This window comes from Panicum virgatum, chromosome 7K (genome assembly GCF_016808335.1).
Source record: "Panicum virgatum strain AP13 chromosome 7K, P.virgatum_v5, whole genome shotgun sequence".
Taxonomy (NCBI): domain Eukaryota; kingdom Viridiplantae; phylum Streptophyta; class Magnoliopsida; order Poales; family Poaceae; genus Panicum; species Panicum virgatum.
This window is the reverse complement of record NC_053142.1, coordinates 49,081,816-49,100,027: the sequence shown is the minus strand read 5'-3', so window position 1 is coordinate 49,100,027 and position 18,212 is coordinate 49,081,816. Positions and strand designations below refer to the sequence as shown.

Sequence of the window (18,212 nt, the reverse complement as noted above, 5' to 3'; positions counted from 1 at the left end):
ATTCACTTCTTGGTCCCCTGCTCGTTCCCTCAGGTAGAGAGGATCTGGTTTCCGTGCTGGTTTATCGCTCATCCAAGTTCATGGGGAGGCGGATTCGTCTCTGATCATCCTCATGCGTTCTGTACCTTAGTTTGTATCAATGCAATTGTGCAAATAAATCGTTGATGAGTAACGATCGATCCAAGCTCTCTCATGATATACTTATTTACTTTATCCCAGTTTCATGTGTGTATGCTTGTGAATTGTGATGGATTCGCCTGCAGAAATGCAAAGTGTACAGTGTACCTTCCATCATGCAGCTTTTTCTTGATGATCATAGATGATAAGGGAAGATGATGCTCGTTTTTCTTTAGGGCAAAGGCCAAAAAAAAAAGACGAAGCTTTCATCCTAGTTTTAGGTTGAATGGTGACGAGTATGTATTTTACAGGCAGCAGCAGAGCTAATCATTTAGATTGCAGATTAGAAACAAGTAAAGACTCACTAGCTAACAGCAGAACATTTTCTGTATTTTGCCCCCCTCCAAACCCTAGGATTAAGATGAACTCGAACTAGTAATTATTCCGTCAATCCAAACAACACGGCTCCCAGATCAACGATCCCAGTGCAGACTACATGTGCAGTTTCACTGAGTCTATTGACAATTTTAGCTCGCTCAATTTGCAGACTGGAGTCTGTAGAGTGTAGACTCAAACCATCAAACGTCTAAAAGCCTATTGGCACCTACGATTCTCAAGGCAAGCATACCCTTTGCTTCTTAAACTTCAGTATGTCATGAATCATGCTGCAGACCTACGAACCATCGCACCATTAGCTCAGCAGTCTGCACCAGGCCGCAATGGACACATTTCCAAATCCCCACGGAGCACCAACATAAAAAACAAAATCTCCAAATTTGAAGGCACGCAACAGAGAAATTCAGTCAGGAAACAGGACACGAGTGTTCATTCACTTGGGCATAGTTTACCAGATGGGCGGAGTAATAAACGCTACAGGGTTTAGTTTCAACAGGGTTTCTTCTGATACTTGAGACAGACGCCCCCTACCCACTGGAAATATCCTGCTGCCACAGCCAGTGCAATTCACTCCACAGGGTTCGCCCATCCTTGCTATGCCAGCATCACACAGGTTTATGTACATGACTGGATAGCAAATAGGTTTAGGAGTTCTAGCAGACTTCTGTCTCGAACTTGAGGCAGATCCCCATGCTGAAGAGTTCCTGGTAGAGAAGCTTTGCACCATAGGGCACATTGATCCTCACTATGTTCTCGGAAGACTTGCAAAAGCCGCAGTACGGGCCCCTGATCTTTTTCCCTCCTGGGACACACCTCATGATAACATTAGCCACCCGCTCACATGTCTGGCAGATGTGCAACTGGGAGAAATCACTAAGCATGAACAGCCGCTCATGCAGGTTGGCAGCTGCTCCATGGGCGAGGAGGCAATCACGCTCCATTTCTCCAAACTTAACTCCACCAAACCTTTTCCTGTCAGCGACAGGCTGCCTTGTGAGGGGGTGCACTGGTCCAGTGTTGCGAAACTTCACCTTATCTTCGGACATGTGAATCAGCCTTTGGTAAAATGTAGGGCCCATGAATACCAAGGACTGCATCCTTTCACCAGTTCGGCCATTTATAACGCTCTCGGCTCCCCATTTTGAAAATCCAAACCTGCAATGCAACGAGATACATAGACTTTGGAAATTGACTAAACAAGTCTACACCTCAGATCTATCCCCTGCAAAATATGCTTGATCATCTAAAGTAAGATGCTCATTGATACCAACAAGTCAATGTATGGGTACACTCAGAGCTTGATATCTTCTAGTAGCACTGCTATGTATGTGTCGGTTAAGAAAATGACAAGCATCAACTGATACATAATATAAGATAAACAAAAGGACAGCTGCACACTCTCACAATTTGGAGAAAAAACTATAAAAAGGTATGTGCATATGAAATGTCTATGAAATAACAATTGTAAACCATGAGCAAGATGAACACTGCAGTGAATGTTTTGCCAATTTTACCAATATATAAAATATGAGGTTACCACCTGATCTATGCAATTGATTCTGTTATGGTAGATCTAGAGATAGCACGAAGAACTTGTTCGTCGCCCTCCCTTGGAGGCTCTGACTACTTTTAGGGTTCTTCTTGCTTGCCTCTAACTGATACATGATAGTCTCTTTTATAGAGACGACTGACTTGACCCCTAAGCAATATCCTAACCGAATCAGTCTATCTTATCTCTTTCCTAATAAACCAAATTAACCTAATCAAATATGATTCAGCATTGTTCACGCACGCGCTACAGTACTCGTGGGCCTAGGTCGGCCCATTTACCATAACACTTCTCCACCCCTCGAAGACAGCTCGTCCTCGAGCTGCAATAGTGCTCAGACTAAAGGCAGAGGATTGAAGTAGCCTGTTATTGATGAAGATGTCCATCTGGATCTCGACGGCTGCCTGCTTGATGTGTTGGGTGAGTAACGTGATGTTCGTGATGGTGGTGCTGAACGGGTAGTCGCCGCCGATGCCGAAGCCGAGCCAGAAGCGGAAGAAGCCGAGGATGGCAATGACGCCGGCGGGGGAGCTCCTAAACGTGAGCCCGACGCGAGGGAGCAGATGGCCATGAGCAGCACTGACCTGCTTGTGCGGCCAAGCCTGTCGCCGAGCTAGCCGAGGAAGAACTGCCCGGCGAGCACGCCGCAGAACACGACGCCGTTCACGGCTGCGGCGGCGTTGGGCGGCAGCATGCCGTGGTCGGGCCTGGCGATGTCGGTGTAGTAGATGCAGCCGAGCAGCTCGGGGACGACCAGCACCTGCAGCTGCTGGCGTGCCATGGCGCCTCGCGGGGTGTCGATGCGCCTCTGCTGCTGCTTCTACCGCTGCCGTCAGAGCTGTTGGCGTGCGAGCGGTCGCGGACGGAGGTGCGCGGACTGAGCGCGGCCGGCCGCGGATGGAGGCGCGCAGACGTGGCGGACATGGGCCGCGCGATGGGGGAGCGCGGACGAGGCGGACTGGTGCCGCGCGACGGACGCGGATAGGCACGGACAGCCGTGGACGGGGGCGCGATGGGCGGGGATGGATCCACCGTGATGGAGGATGGCCATCTCGACGGACGGCCCGAGGAGTGCGGACGGCACCGCGACGGGCGGGGCAACCGAATCCATAGCGGGCGGAGATGCCGCCGGCGAAGATCCGCGCCGACGAGAGCGGCCTCGACAGGCGGCGACGGGCCGGCGGTGACGGATCCTTGACTGGCAGTGGCTGCTGCTCCCCTTCCACGAGCGGATCGACGACGGCGGGCGGCGCAGCTGGTGTCGTCGGTGGCTGGTCCGGCGGTGGCGTTGGTCCTGCTGACGAGGTGGTTAGCGGTGAAGGTGCCGCGGCCGTCGAGGTGATGGATGATGTTGCTGCTGCAATCGTTGGGGCCGAAGTCGAGGCAGAGGATGTTGCAAATGCAGATGTAGCCAACGCTGTCTCCGGCGCCGGTGAAAGTGCCGATGCAGGAAGTGGTGTAGGCGCCTGAGATTGCGCTGATGCTGGTGCAGCTGTCGTTGGTGCCGTCGTCGTGGGTGACGTCGAGATGGATGCGATGACGGACTCGATCGCAGCGAGGATCTTGTCAACCCCGGCTTGAAGGTCAGCTCTGGTGATGGGTTCACCCATGATCGGCAAGAGATGGGCGAACAGATGCAATCTGGGGTGGGATTGGGTGAGATTTTTTTTTGGGAGTGAAATCAATCTAATGCGCAGGGGGAAAAATTGGTGATGGCAGGGGTCGCAGGATCTAAGGCTCTGAATACCAAATGTTATGGTAGATCTAGGGATAGCACGAAGAACCTGTTCGTCGCCCTCCCTTGGAGGCTCTGACTACTTTTAGGGTTCTTCTTGCTTGCCTCTAACTGATACATGATAGTCTCTTTTATAGAGACGACTGACTTGACCCCTAAGCAATATCCTAACCGAATCAGTCTATCTTATCTCTTTCCTAATAAACCAAATTAACCTAATCAAATATGATTCAGCATTGTTCACGCACGCGCTACAGTACTCGTGGGCCTAGGTCGGCCCATTTACCATAACAGATTCTGTGCATGTGTCTTTTCTTTCCCTTGTTTTCTTTTTCTTCTGCACTACCTAAGTAGAACGTACTAGGTAACAGAGCATAGGGTGCACTAATGAGCACAAGATCCTTATCAGATGTAACAAACTTACTAATCACAAAGTTCAACTAAAAGATGCTCACTAAAATGCTCAATCATTTCAAATCATTTCATCTATTTGTTTAGAGCGCAATAGTCTGGTGACTGAATTAAGGAATGCACCTATTCATCCATCAGAACAAGAAACACTTACTTGTGCAACTGCTCTGCGATAACATCAACTGATGCTGTGGTGAATGGTGTAGCATATCTCATTGTACCTCCGAGGGCAATTCCCTTCCCCAAAGCAGCTTCAAGCAATTGGCCGGGAGTTTGACGTGTTGGGAAGGCATGCGGATTTATCACAATATCAGGGACTATTCCTTGGTGAGTAAATGGGAAGTTCTCCTGAGATTCTAGAAAGCCAATAACACCTTTCTGGCCATGCATGCTAGAAAACTTATCTCCAAGGCACGGTGTTCGAACCTGAAATCAGATCAGCCAAAAAACTTTATATATGGCCATCAAAAACTAAGAATCATTGCCGATGCCGATGGTTTCTATCAATCCTAGTCCTAGAAACACAGAGAGGTCAAGAGAAAAATGCAGCATTATTCTGTCTAATAAGTAAGGTTAGTATACCCGCAAGTTGAGGTCAAAATTCAAGGAATGTGCTACAGGATTAATAGTTCTCTGCTAAGACAATCAACATTTTACCTGTCTTAAAGTAACAACAGCAAAATTCTTCCCTTCGTCATTTGCGGAAAGCAATACTTTCTGAACCATTCCCTTTTCAGTATGCTTCAGCTTAATACTGTGGTCTTCTCCAGATTCCGAAACTTTCCCAATAATAATGTCATTGGTCTGAAGACTTGCACCAACGTAAGGTAAGCCATCATCATCAAGATTGTCAACACACCCTCTTTTGCTTTCCATTTTTCCAAAGTCTATCTTTTCCTTCTTCAGTCGTTTGGTTCCATCTTTGTTTTCAACATCTGCCTTATAGCTCCTGAGGTGCTCAGTCCGAAACATACCACGTTCAAGAGAAGCTCTATTCATAACCAGCGAATCCTCTTGGTTAAATCCCTGATGAACATTGACTGCTACAATCGCATTTTGACCGTTGAAATATTCTGGTCTAGAAAAGTCATCTCTTCTTCCAATAGTACAATCTGATCGGCCAAGACAGTCAGCTACAACTGTTTTGAAAAGAGGCCTCTGAGGATAATATAGTTGATGAGAAAGAGTATCAACTCTGATGTGTGGGTTTGTCGTGGAGTACCCAATAGCTTGCTGTGAGTGTTTTTCAGATTGGTATAGTACCCTCCGAGCAAAATTGTGGTTTGCAAAAGGAATGATACCACAACTTAGTCCCAGCAGAAAAGAAGGATCCAGCTCACAGTGAGTATAACTAGATATCTCTCCTTTACTCCCAAACAAATGTCTGATTCCCCAGGCACATTGTATATCCTCCTCCTCCTCAACACCAATGAACTCAATTATTTCTTGTTGCATTAATTCCTGGAAAGAGTATCGGCGGCTCTTTGGTTTTCTGATTTTATTGAGATTTTCAACAACAAGAAGGGGTCTGAGAAGTCGCCCTGCATCAGAAAACACACGAACTTCCTTTTGGTGCTTGTCCCTTTTGATTTCAACCTAATTAGATCGAACAGGAAACATAGGAAACATTATAAGGAACATCTTGGTGTCAAATAATCTTACAAGTTACAATAAAATTGAGGTGTAAAAAATAAAATCAACCAATCACGTTTGTGCACTGACAAAAGGATGCAATCTGAAATTACACAACACTCAAGGCAGATAAGATCACAAGAAATGCTCACAGTTAACTGGAACAGAAAAGGCAACACACAAAACAATTTGGGAAACTGGTAATAAACAAACCAAGATAACAACTTGATCACTTCACCGGAAAAGATTTTAACCTATTTATTTCATTGACCAAAATGTGAAAAAAAAAACTAATTCTCAGGAAATAGATAACATATATAAGACAGCATCAAGATTCTCAACAGGATTGGAAAGTTTAAATAAGAAGACAAGAAGTGATCTAAGGTAAACCATTGTCAAACAAGCAGGTTGTACAAGTTATATGGATGCATGAAGATTGGCCTTTGTACAAAGCTATGACAAGTCACTAGGAAAGAGAAACTCTTCCGCAACAAAAACGTTATACAGACATGGAACCAGCAACCCAAGCAACTTAGTAAAATCAGAAAGAGTGTAGCAATCTAACCATGGGAAAGAGAGCAAACCTGTGGATCGATCAGACTGCTGCGTCTCATGCACCTTAATCGCAATACAAATGAAGCTGAATCAGTACAAGATCCTACCCAATTGCCATTCAGAAAAATCTTATCCATTCTTTGAATGTTCTCAGTAGGAATTTCATTCAGCTTACTCATTCCACAAGAAATGAAACTCTCAATCAAAGGCTGCACCACTCTAGAGCTAACAATAGCAGTAACAGCTAGATTTTTCACAAGTCCACAGTTTTCACCATCAGGAGTGGACATAAAACACAGCTTTCCCCAGTAGGATGGATTCCTGTACGTAAGGGTTTTCAATAGGATGGAATTTACACTAAAACGTACAAAATCATAAGATAGAAAATGCAACACTTGGTTCATGAAAATAATGTTACTTACGGATATCTAGCGTCACCAGCTTTCCCAGCATAAGCAACCCGCTGACGGGTTTTTCTCAAGTCAGACATCATTTGAAGAGGATTTGTTCTCCTTAGAGTCGCAACAATTCCTGAGCACCGTTCAGTTCTTTTGTAGGGATGACACCAAGAACCAGTGGCAAAGGCACGATTTAGACCATTAGTGACAATCGATGCATCAATATAATGTGCAAGATCTTGTAACTCGCGGTCACTATTCAAATCCCTTTGAATAGCCTTAACCATGCGTCTCTCTGCATGCCTAATATGTGCCCGAAGTTCCCTTCCAAGCAATTCACCAGCCAGGTCCAACCTCTTATTCCGGAAATCATCCTTATTGTCACATTTGCGCTTTCCAATAAAAGCCATTAGCAGGCATTTCACCATGTAACCTAAGAAAAGTGCTTTGTTCCTATATCCACTAATATCAGGAAAGAGAAACTTATTAATATAGTCATCAAAGGACTCTGCTGGAGGAAATCTTGATTTTTTTACCAACTCGTCAACATATTGACGTGCTTTATCTGATTTACGAAAACCTTCACACAGTTCATCAGATTCTTTGATAGTTGCAGATATTGTGTTGATAACAGAAGCATCACAATCATGCATATCTATCACATCAAAAGCTTCCTTGTCTGATGATATTCCTAGTGCAAAAAACATCAACCAAATTGGCATTGTCGCATATAGAAAGGAAATGGAAATGATTTTGCTCCTGCTGAAATCTTCGCTCTTTGTAGATTCCACTAGTTTAATATATATGCGCCTTCGCTTCATTTCAGACATAAAAGAGACAGTCCAGCAAGGTCGATCAACAATCCAAAGCCTGCTCAGGCATCTTTGCTCTTGAGCAATGAATACCTGGATGTTTCACAAAATGGAAGCATAGTTAGATAGAAGAAATATGCTATATAGGGTGCAACGTTTTCTTTGCAGTAAAGAGCTGTTGCTCTGACAGAGTCACATCCCAAAAGGAAACTCCAAATGAACTTAGCAAATACTCCCTCCATCCCGTAATATAGGGCATCCTAGCATTTTCATGACAGATTAAGGAGATGAGGAAATGATGCATGTACCCCTGTTTAATGCCTTGTTTGGTTGTCATTTTGTTGATTTCATGGCTGGCTGGGAATAATTAGTTTCCAAAACACCCTAGGATGCCTTATATTTGGGTACAAATTTTAAACCCTTCAATGCCTTATGTTTCAAGACGGAGGGAGTAATCAGCTCTTCAGTTCTATAATCATGAAATGATGTCAGAGTATGTCATCAACAAACCTCATTATTCCTATAAATAATCTTCATTAAATTTTCCATAAGCTATTAGAATCTACATGGTATGCCTATTAATATGTTGCCGCACAATTAGAACATATCTCTACTATTTGTAAAGCAGGCAATGATTCTGGCCTGATTTTTGGTCCGTCAAACCATTTCCAACTGAGCACCTGTGTCGGTCTGTCTGGGCCCGTGTATCCATGCTGCATGTGCATCAATCCCGTCCACCTGGCTTCCCTGTGTGGATGCCAGCTAGGTCCCACCTGGCCACTTTCTGTGCACACGGCATGCAGCAGGCTATGCGTAAGTGCATACACGGCCGTGCGGTCCATATTTTACCCTGCATACATGTTGGAGTGCATAGTACAGCTGGAGTGCTGGACAATTCCAAGAAAGGACCGAAATGGGCCAGGCCCATACAGCCTTTGCTTGTTGTGTTGGCAATTTAAATACCAAAAGCAAAGGTTCGATTTCAAATGGTTGGTGAAATGATTATCAATCAAGCTATAGCTTAATCTTTTACTCTTTGCTTTTGTATTGGCAATCCCTAGCTACTATTTGACTTATTGTTCGATTCAATATTCTATCCTTCCATGGTCTATTCCTCTTCTACTACTAGCAATGCCCATGACCTTCTTTGTTCATCCAGCAATGACGCACAGGAAAAGGCCATACACAAAGATGTGACATCAATCTCTATCATATGGATGATAATTTAGTCCCACATGGAGACTTTGCAACATTGAGACCTGCATAAAACATGGTAAGCTCACACCGCTCTTTTTTGGCACGGCAAGCTCGTGGAAGATGCAATCCTGGCATAGTGACCGGTGCCTCCGAAGGAGGCAGATCGAGGTTCGGCAACATGGGGTGAAGCCTTGTGTGGAGTTGTGCCAAAGATAGTTCCTTTGATAGCACCCCATGTTTATATAACTACAATTCATGACATTGCAAATATAGTCATTATACTACTAGTGCTTTTGAAAAATACATGCGGACCTCTTTTCCACCTTAAGAACTGCCAGTAATGCATATAAGATTTTTCTGACTGGGCTCTAAGAAAGTTTGCCCTATAGTCTAATCTCAGACAACAAATGGGCCACTTGAAACATGTGACGATTCAATCATCTTGCATACGCCCCCCACCCCCCAAAGGACACACACACACACACCAAAAAAAAAACCTCAGCCACAGAGAGAAGATGAACACCTGGCTTTGTCTTAAGAGAGAGGAGTGGAGTACCAAACCCTCTGGGAGGTACTCACATTACCTGCCAACCTAGGTACTGATTGGTTCTCATGCATTAACAAAAAAGGAAAAGGCAAACAGAGATCAGAGTTATACCTTCTCCATTCCCTTAACCAAAAAGTATCCGCCGACATCGAACAGGCAGTCACTTTCCTTGTGAAGCAAGCACAAATCTGATTTCACCATAACCGGAAGGCGACCAATATATATCGAATGAGTTTCATTCATAAAGTCCCTTCTTTGAACAAAACCGTCAGTCCCTGTTTTAGACTTGTCACTTTTCTCTAAAGAATAAACCTGATACAATTAAAAACAGATCAGATAATCATGTCACTGTGACACCTAAGAAAATCTGAGTAACAGTGCGTGTGATACCAAAATCAGTGGCATGAATTCATGCCTCTAGCTTCATTGAGCACAGCGAATAAGTAAATTTGAAGGCCTAATTCTTCAATTGCAATCCAGTGTGCAGAAAAAGAAAGAACTAATGGTGTTCTGAAAAGACCAATCATGCATCCAGTACTAGGCTCCTCCACATGGTGTTCAATCACAGACAAATTCAATACATTGATTAGGGTACCAGGGGAATACTCCAATCAAATGCAGGCGAGTCAATATTGCTCAGTAGCAAAATAATAGCCAAGGCATTGGTTTGTAAGTTTACTTATGAGAACTGAACAGAACTTCTTGTTGCCTGCAATGTATTATTCTGATCATGACATCCATAGCGAAGCAGTTTATAATTTATTCATTTTTCTCGCCATGGATTCTATATCTTGTATGAATGTGTGGCTCATTTTCGGGGGAATTATGGCAGAACGAACAAATGATTGACATATATAAAGCGTGGAAATATTTTGGACCTGAATCGTCACTTCTACTTTAATTTTGGAAGCATATGTCATATTCTGGAGGCGAGCATGCCTCGGTTTCAAATCAATATCAACTTCGTCATTGCCAGACAAGAATACAGGCTTTTCAAGCTTCACTCTCCCAAACTTGATGATGGCATGCTTCCAGGCACCTGACACTTTCTTTGAAGGATCATAACCAGGATCAACAATGATTTCGCCCAGTGAATTAAAAAGCTCCTGGAGCCCATGCGAGACAAACTCATTGTAGGAATTTATCTGATGGCTAATCAGACCAATTTCATCAAAGAAAGACCTTGATGCTTCTTTGCAAAACTTCTCTAGGCTTTCTACACTCATGTCGATTGGAACATTTGAGCATGGCTCGGAAGAAGACTTTCCATTAGCACCATCATCACAGGATTCATCAGCAAGGGATGTTTTTCCCTTCACATCCACATCCATAGAGGACTGTCCTTCATCAACATGTATAGGAGAATCATTGCTTCCCTCATCCATGTTATGGAACTTCTCCGCTCCATCTTCATCCACTACCATAAGTTCTAGCTCAGAATCAGAGCAGTTTGGTGATTGCCCACCATCCTTCTGTAGCTCTTCCATTGCACAAACACTGGCAGCTTATACCCTATCAAGTATAACAAATTCACCAAATCAGTCAATTCGAAATGAACCGTTTCAACAGAAAACATGCCATATAGAGTGCATTGTTGACATCCAGAAACTGAAAACATTAATGATTTATGGAAAACACGCTCACGAGGCGCACATGGCATGAGCGGTTGCATGCCTGCAGGATCTTCCCACAAAGTTGTGTGCCTCAACCTCAGTATGGTGCTAAATCATTTATACGGCTTACAGTTTGCACAAAACATAAGGAGCGAGCGGTAGCACAAATCAGATAAATCCACCCCAGTGTTTTCAAATCGCGCGACTAATCGCGATTAATCGACCTTATCGGTCCAGCGTGCTCGACTAGGCTCCACGACTCGATCAGGCACCCTGATCGACCGGTCGACCGACTAATCGGCGACTAGAAGCGATTAATCGTCCGACTAGGCGTGATCTCGACTAGGTTTGTGTAGCTGGTTTGCTTGTGGGCTGGACTGGAGAGTGAGAGGCCCAAGCCCACTTGGTTAGAAACAAAACTGGAGGGGCACGACCGCGTCTAGGGTTGTCGGCAGCCACTCGTCTCGACAGGGGGGCGGCTCCCGCGACCTCCCGCTGCTTGCCAACGGGGAGCTCCACCCCGCGCTGCCGTTCCCTCACCTTCTAGCTCAGATCAGCCGGACAATCCAATGCGCCTCGCTCTGCTCTCGCCACTCATCCAATTCCCTAGCACAAAACCTCAAAGCTCAGCGCGTATTAATTGATTTTCTTGAGCACAGGTTGCTGCCGGCCGTCGAACCCTCCTCTCCAGGCCGCTGTCCGGCCCCTCATCTCCTGGCCTTCGCAACCTCCTTCCCTCCTTTCCCTCCGGCGAGCTCCCTTCTTCCCTCTGTTCTCTCCGGTGAGCTACCCCAACTGGCGACCTCCTTCTGCCGGCGCGCGAGCGTGAGCACGGGTGACTGGTCTGGCGAGCTCCAGATAAGCAAGGAGCAATAAGAGATAGAGATAGAAAAAATCCTAGTAAGTTTTCAGAAATTGTCTCCTTCCTTTCCTTTGTCCTTCTTTGTTGAAGCTAATGAATATTATATATATATATATATATATGGATCCTAAATGTCCTGGACGACTAGTGGACGACTAGGGTCGATCAGACCCGACTAATCGACCCTAGTCGACGACTAATCACGATTAGTCGTCTGGTCCACCCATTGTTCGATCAGACGATTAGGCGATTTAAAAACATTGATCCACCCTAACATACAGCCCAAAAAATCAGAAAATAATGATATACAAACGACAACCATCGCTTATCAACACCTTGCCAATCCATCAATGGGTCACAAACTTAAGAAACTGGACAGGTGTCACACGTAAATCGTTTACACAAGCAAGTCAGAACCGAAAACCCCCTCTACTCCACTGCGGCATTATCTTATTTCACAATAACGAATTATCACCAGGGGGATGAACTTGACATGGGGGTTTGGGTGGGTCATATACTCGTATGGATTCAGTTTAACCATCAAACGACACGGAAAATAAACTGCATTCGCTCCTTGGGTAGTGAGAACCTCCGCGGTGTAAACTAGTGTCAGTATTGCACGCTGAAGAGACAAATCTAGTTGAATCACTAACGAATGCGGTGGATTAACCTCGCACCAACGCAGCAATCTAATCCCCAACTAAATGAAAACCAAAACCAACGCTCAGAACAGGGGAATCCATCCAATCAAAGTTGGAATGACATGGCAACAAACCCAGAGGATCGATCCACGCACCTGAATGGATGTCCCCTGCACTAGAGCACTGGGGAGTGGTGGGTCGAGGATCCGGCGCCCGGCGGCGGGAAAGGGAGCTGCGGAGGCCGTACGCGCACCCGACCCTGGGGGCGCGCGCGGTGGCCTCGCCGGAGCCGAACCCTAGCTCGCCGGGACCACGAGTCCGTCGCGCGATGGGGTCGATGCTCCCGAGCGTGAGGGGGGGAGGGAGAGGGAGGGATTTCCTTTCCTGTGCCTCTGCGGGAGAAGCGCCTCGGGACGGGGAGGGAGCCAGGGAGGGGGTTTAGTGAAATGTTGCGTCGCCGTCACCGATGCCCCGAGCTTTGACAGGCTGGCCCACCGGACGGGATTGGTCTGTGGGGCCCGGCGTCTGTGTGAAACGGACTCTCACCCCTATTCGCTTGGCTTGTCCAGTCTGACCAGCGCTACAGTACCACCGTTGCTACAGTATCGCTGTATGTGGTCAGATTCTCGATATTTGGAACTCTACGGTAACCAGCTGCTACAGTACTACCAGCGTTACAATACTTCTTCCTCACATAAATCAGCTCCAGCCAACCGCTCCAGCCCAGCGAATAGGGTGTCTATCTGCAGAGAAAGATCCGCCGTCCATGGTGCGCTGCAGGGCATCCAACGGGCAGGCAGTCATCCAGGGAAGAGGGGTGCCGTGTGGGATCTTCTGTGCGCGATCACGGTTCATCGCCGTTTCGCAGGTTTACAATACAGGAACGGATGTGTGAACGCCACAAGTCAAAAATCACTCTCTTTGGCTAGCTATGGCTGATGTTGATTTGCTATGAGAAAAAAAATACTACTAGACTGTTAGCTAGTGCTAATTGGTGTGGAAAAAAAAAACAGTTGCTGGTTGCCAGGCAAGTGAAACTCAACCGACGGCCAGGACAATGGTAAGCGCGCTTCGTATTCCCACGTCATTTCGCCCCAGCAAATTCCAACAAATCGTCCGTGGATATGGGTTTCAATTTAGCTCTCACAGAGAGTCACACACTCTGACACTCCCCACTGTTCGAGGAGCACTGCATTCTGCATCAGGCTAAAAGGCTTGCAAAAATTCAGAGAGACAACGTTACAAGCTTTCATATACTTCCTGAACCCAGGGCCGTCACGGTTCAGCAGCTTTCATTCCTGTTAAACAGAATTTCAACTTCAAGGGTGTTCTGCATGTGTATCATATACTCGGTTTGTAGCTGAATGAAAAGGCAGAACCCTGCTTCTGAACCCAGCTTCAGGCAATAAAACTCCTGGCTCTATACACAAGGACTGAATGATGCAAGCACTCTTGTAAATACTAAATAGAAAGTATGTGTTACACAGAGGGCCAATTGGCACATAATTATCCAGTTCTACTTAAGCTTGACAGAAAAGGCGCAATGGCCAAATCAAAATCATGCATATGTTACATGCAAGAATTATAGCAGAGAGGCACACAAAATAGCCTCAGTACTTTGCGTTGCGCTCACTACGTGGCATGCTCAGTATTGTAGGCTTTCGAACCATCAGGATTGCTCCCCAGGTTGCCCCCAACTCCGAGCATGGACATCAGGCCCCCACCGTGCACCCTTCCCTCAGGCACAACGAGCCCGAAGCCCTGGCTCCGGCTCCCTCCATCTTCATGGCTGTTGCCGGCCAGGCCGCACGAAGACGCAGCCTTCAATGAGCCAGGTACCAGCACCTTATGCGGTATCAGGAGCCTGCCGCCGCTCTGCATGTCTCCCGACGAGTCGACGCAGTCCGACCAAGTGGCCTGGCCAGAGGACGAGATGGCATGATCCATGCTGCTACCAGCTGCTGAAGAACCAGAGATAATGCCACTGAAGAGGCCTGGCCCGGCCATGCTTCGACCCTGCCCAGGATCATGCTCTGCCTTGGAAGCCATCTGGGTCGCATGGGCAGCACACAGACCACTCCTTCCCCTGGCGAACTTGTCGCAGCCAGTGTTCCACGCACATCGCTTTCCCCCGCCATGGGCCTTGCAGAAGTCTGTGCTCCCCTGCGCGCTCTTGTTGCACCCATCGAACTTGCAGCGCTTGCCGCCACCGTGCTTCACACAGCAATCAGAACGACCACGAGCGCTCTTGGTGCACCCAAGAGCATTGCAGCGTTTCCCCCCTCCATGCGCAACACAGAAGCTAGTCCCGCCGTGAACACTCTTTGGGCACACCCCACCTCCCTCAAAGAGGCACCTCTTCCCGCCACCATGCCCTTTGCAGAAGGGCGTGCTGCCCTCAGCACCTCTGGTACAGCCTTCAAACATGCACCTCTTGCCTCCACCATGGGACTTGCAGTAGATAGTGCTTCCTTGCGCCCCCTTACCACAGTTTGGGTACTGGCACCTGCGACCTCCTCCATGCGCGATACACAGCCCAGGGTATCCTTCAGCACTACGAGTGCAGCCCTCAATCCTGCACCTCTTCCCTCCACCATGCTTTATGCAGAATCCTGATCTCCCTCTTGCTGCTCTTGTGCATCCCTCAATCCCACACCGGCGCCCACCACCATGAGCAATACAGAACTCTGTCTTACCCTCGGCACTTTTGGTGCAGCCTAACTCTTGACACCGTTTCCCTCCTCCATGAGCTTTGCAATATGCTGTGCGGCTCTCAGCACCTTTGTTGCAACCTGGCTTTTGGCACCTCTGGCCACCACCATGTGAAATACATAGTCCTGATGCACCTCTGGCACCTTTTGAGCACCCATTGAACCTGCACTTCTTTGGATGGCGCTGATGACTTCTCTGCTCCCCACTAGTTGTACCAACTACCACATCGGAAGTTGTAGCAAAAGAACAATCAGTTGTTATGGACAAATCAGGGCTAGGCTGAACCTCATGATGATTAAGAGATATATCATGATCACTTTCAGTATCATATTCAATTCCATCATGCTGTTGGATATCGGCGTCTGGAGATGTTCCATTAAGACAAAGATCATCTGATGTTGGCGCAAACAGAAGTGGTAGCATATAACCACCTGGTTTCCTTTTGGCTGAAGTTGATCCCTCATCAATAATTGGGAAGATGATACCAGTTTTTCTTGCATGTGAATAATTCTTGCTGCTACTCGCTGTTGCATGTTGTAAATTTCTTGAATAGCATCTTGAAAGACCCAACATTGAACCAGGATTGGTTGTGGCACAATGTTGAGTGAGCAAAGTAGCAGATTCATAAGCTTTATTTCCACGAAATGAGTGACTATCAGCAGAATATAGATTTGGCGTTGGCCCGAGTCCAAGGACCAGTCTGCAGCCATCATCAGGAACAGCCAAGCTTTGATCTCCATGTTGAAATGATTTTCTAGAGTTCTCTGCTATTTCTGTGCTCCCAATGCAACCCAAGTTCACAGCTGAAGCAGCTAGTTCTTCATTCCTGCAATTTATTGCAGTCGGTTGAGCCTGGGAGAATGAAGCAGCAGCTATATGTTCTTTCCCATGAAACCAAAGATTTGTCATATTGAGGTCCATCCTGCTTAATATGAATAAGGTAGGATTATGATAGAATAATATTTAAGTGCTGTTTAGAGACCAGATGCTTCAATCCAACTAACAGAACTCAGGATCCCAGCTTTACAACTTCACCACTGAGGAAGCACATAGTATACACGAAATGAAAATACACATGGATGTTCATGTAATGTATACCACCACTGACAAAACCTGATGTATCAGCTCTGTCCATGAGCATGAAGCTTACTGATCCCAAATGGCAAAGGATGAGGTTGCAGGACTATGGACACAAATCATATGCACACTATCTTATGCGTCCAGAACCACAAACGGACTTCATACAATGTCCTCCAAGATCTGCAGGTGAAGCAAGTTAAGGTCATAAATGGAATTTAACAAACAAGATTGAATCATAACAAGACTACTGTTTGAAGTTGATGTGAACAATGTGAGAGAAGAAACTAAAAGGTGGAAATATCAAGCAATTCAATGGTATCTGAAATCTACAAACAAGCAAAGGGGTACCACAAGACCTGGTATAAAACTATAAATGGATTCGAACAGCCTGAAGAACGTGCCAAAATTTAATGAAAATAGTTTCAACAAGCATGCATAAAAAGTTTCAGATAAGTTGATTTATGCTAACTTTTCCAACTAAAATCCATTCACTGAGACCATAGATAGAGACAATCATTCAAGGCATCAAGGCAACGTCTTAACTTCCGCACATTCAATAACTCCAACAAAGAAGAAACAAGTAGTCATGAAATGATTGCCACACGAAGTCCACTGATAATGAAGCCTCAAATTCTCAAAACATGCGATTAAAAGAGAATAAAATTAAACAAGGAAGAAGGAAAGAACTGTGAACTTTCCAGACAAATTCCGTGAGCTCATGATAATATTACAAAATCTAGAAACCATTAAACAGATATGTGCAAAAATTGTCGTGCAGTACCCTTGACATCCTTGAATTTTTTAGTTTAAAACTCTGGCAGAAATATGCCTCAGAAATCGACAAGTGGTGATAAGTATAGCAAGTCACAGCATATAGCATGAATTTTTCCCCCCAAACTACAGGGTAATTTCTCTACAAAGACATGAATATCAAATGAGGCGGGGTAACCCTATCAAATAAAAAATAAATCATCTATTTAATGAATAGCATAAGATTCATTGAGTTCTCGTCGCACTCTTTTGTGAAAGAGTAGAATGAGAAAGCTAATGAATCTTAAACCCATTGATAAAAGAAAAAAAAGGATAACTACTATGGTTAGGGAATAAAAGAGGGTTTGGGGATAGAGGGGCTTGAACCCTCACGACTTATCAAATTTCCACTAAAAATTCTCAAGAGTTACATCAAAGGCTTCAATTTGCCATGTTTTCGGCTAAAACTCGTTCACTAGGATCATGCAGTCATTTGTCCTTTCACAGCACAGAGCAAACAAGTACTGCAACTAAAAGGACTGCTACACGTACTCCACCCGAAGAAACTCCAATAATCACAGCACGGAACAAACGAGTACTACTACCTCAACAGCCGAAGGAAAGTCCAATTCTCCTCAAAGAACAATCAAAACTGGGGAGAAGGTTTCCTAGCAAGAGAAAGAGAGAAAGAGCTGAGAAGCGGAGATCAGTACCGGCGCAGGGAACCCGGAGGCGGCGAAGCGAAAGGGTGGAGGAGACCAGGCCGGCGCGGAGGCGATGGGGACGGGGGCACGGGAGATAAAAAGAGGCGTGGGGAGGGAAAGCTGGGAGCTTTATGGCATCATGCCGATGCCATAGGGGAATGGAATTTGGCTTTTGGGGGCTCGGGAGGAGCACCACCCACCAAGCCCTCCTACTAGCATCACTGCATCAGCCAACTAACCATGCGCGCGATTAGGGAGAGGAAGGGGGGAACGGTGCCTGGCGCTCGGCTCCGGCCGCAGCCACGGCGCGCGGTCGCGAGGCGACGCGGTGAGCCGGCTGTGGGGCCGGCCGCAACGCACGCCCGCCCGCGCGTGGGCGGCCGGCGCCGCGTCGCGTCGGGGCGAGGCGAGGCGAGGCGAGGCGAGCGGCGGACGGCGGGCGCGCTGCGGTGCGGTGCGGGTGGCCCCTCCAATCAACCTGACGCCACGAACAGCTTCGTT

The 18,212-nt window shown here is 46.4% G+C and overlaps 2 protein-coding genes across 2 annotated transcripts; both read right to left on the bottom strand.

Annotated features, from left to right (window-relative positions):
- Positions 1 to 915: 915 nt before the first annotated feature.
- Positions 916 to 12,880, bottom strand: LOC120641938 (DNA-directed RNA polymerases IV and V subunit 2-like). The gene is made up of 8 exons (XM_039918272.1): positions 12,621 to 12,880; positions 10,228 to 10,861; positions 9,461 to 9,661; positions 6,818 to 7,698; positions 6,425 to 6,716; positions 4,866 to 5,804; positions 4,363 to 4,634; positions 916 to 1,668 (listed from the first exon to the last, which is right to left on the bottom strand). The coding sequence occupies exons 2-8, from the start codon at positions 10,834 to 10,836 to the stop codon at positions 1,167 to 1,169; spliced, it is 3,696 nt and encodes a 1,231-aa protein (XP_039774206.1). The 5' UTR covers positions 10,837 to 10,861; positions 12,621 to 12,880; the 3' UTR covers positions 916 to 1,166.
- Positions 12,881 to 13,899: 1,019 nt separating this feature from the next.
- Positions 13,900 to 18,212, bottom strand: LOC120641937 (loricrin-like). The gene is made up of 2 exons (XM_039918271.1): positions 17,721 to 18,212; positions 13,900 to 16,437 (listed from the first exon to the last, which is right to left on the bottom strand). Exon 2 carries the CDS (start codon positions 16,096 to 16,098, stop codon positions 14,098 to 14,100), a length of 2,001 nt encoding a protein of 666 aa, XP_039774205.1. The 5' UTR covers positions 16,099 to 16,437; positions 17,721 to 18,212; the 3' UTR covers positions 13,900 to 14,097.

Bases quoted from the DNA above. Each gene is read 5' to 3' on its own strand.
- LOC120641937 (XM_039918271.1), bottom strand. From the start codon at position 16,098: ATGGACCTCAATATGACAAATCTTTGGTTTCATGGGAAAGAACATATA.
- LOC120641938 (XM_039918272.1), bottom strand. From the start codon at position 10,836: ATGGAAGAGCTACAGAAGGATGGTGGGCAATCACCAAACTGCTCTGAT. The intron at 9,662-10,227 runs GTCCAAAATATT...TAATTGTATCAG, and splicing joins AAGTAGAAGTGACGATTCAG to GTTTATTCTTTAGAGAAAAG. The intron at 6,717-6,817 runs GTAAGTAACATT...CCTTACGTACAG, and splicing joins GCTGGTGACGCTAGATATCC to GAATCCATCCTACTGGGGAA.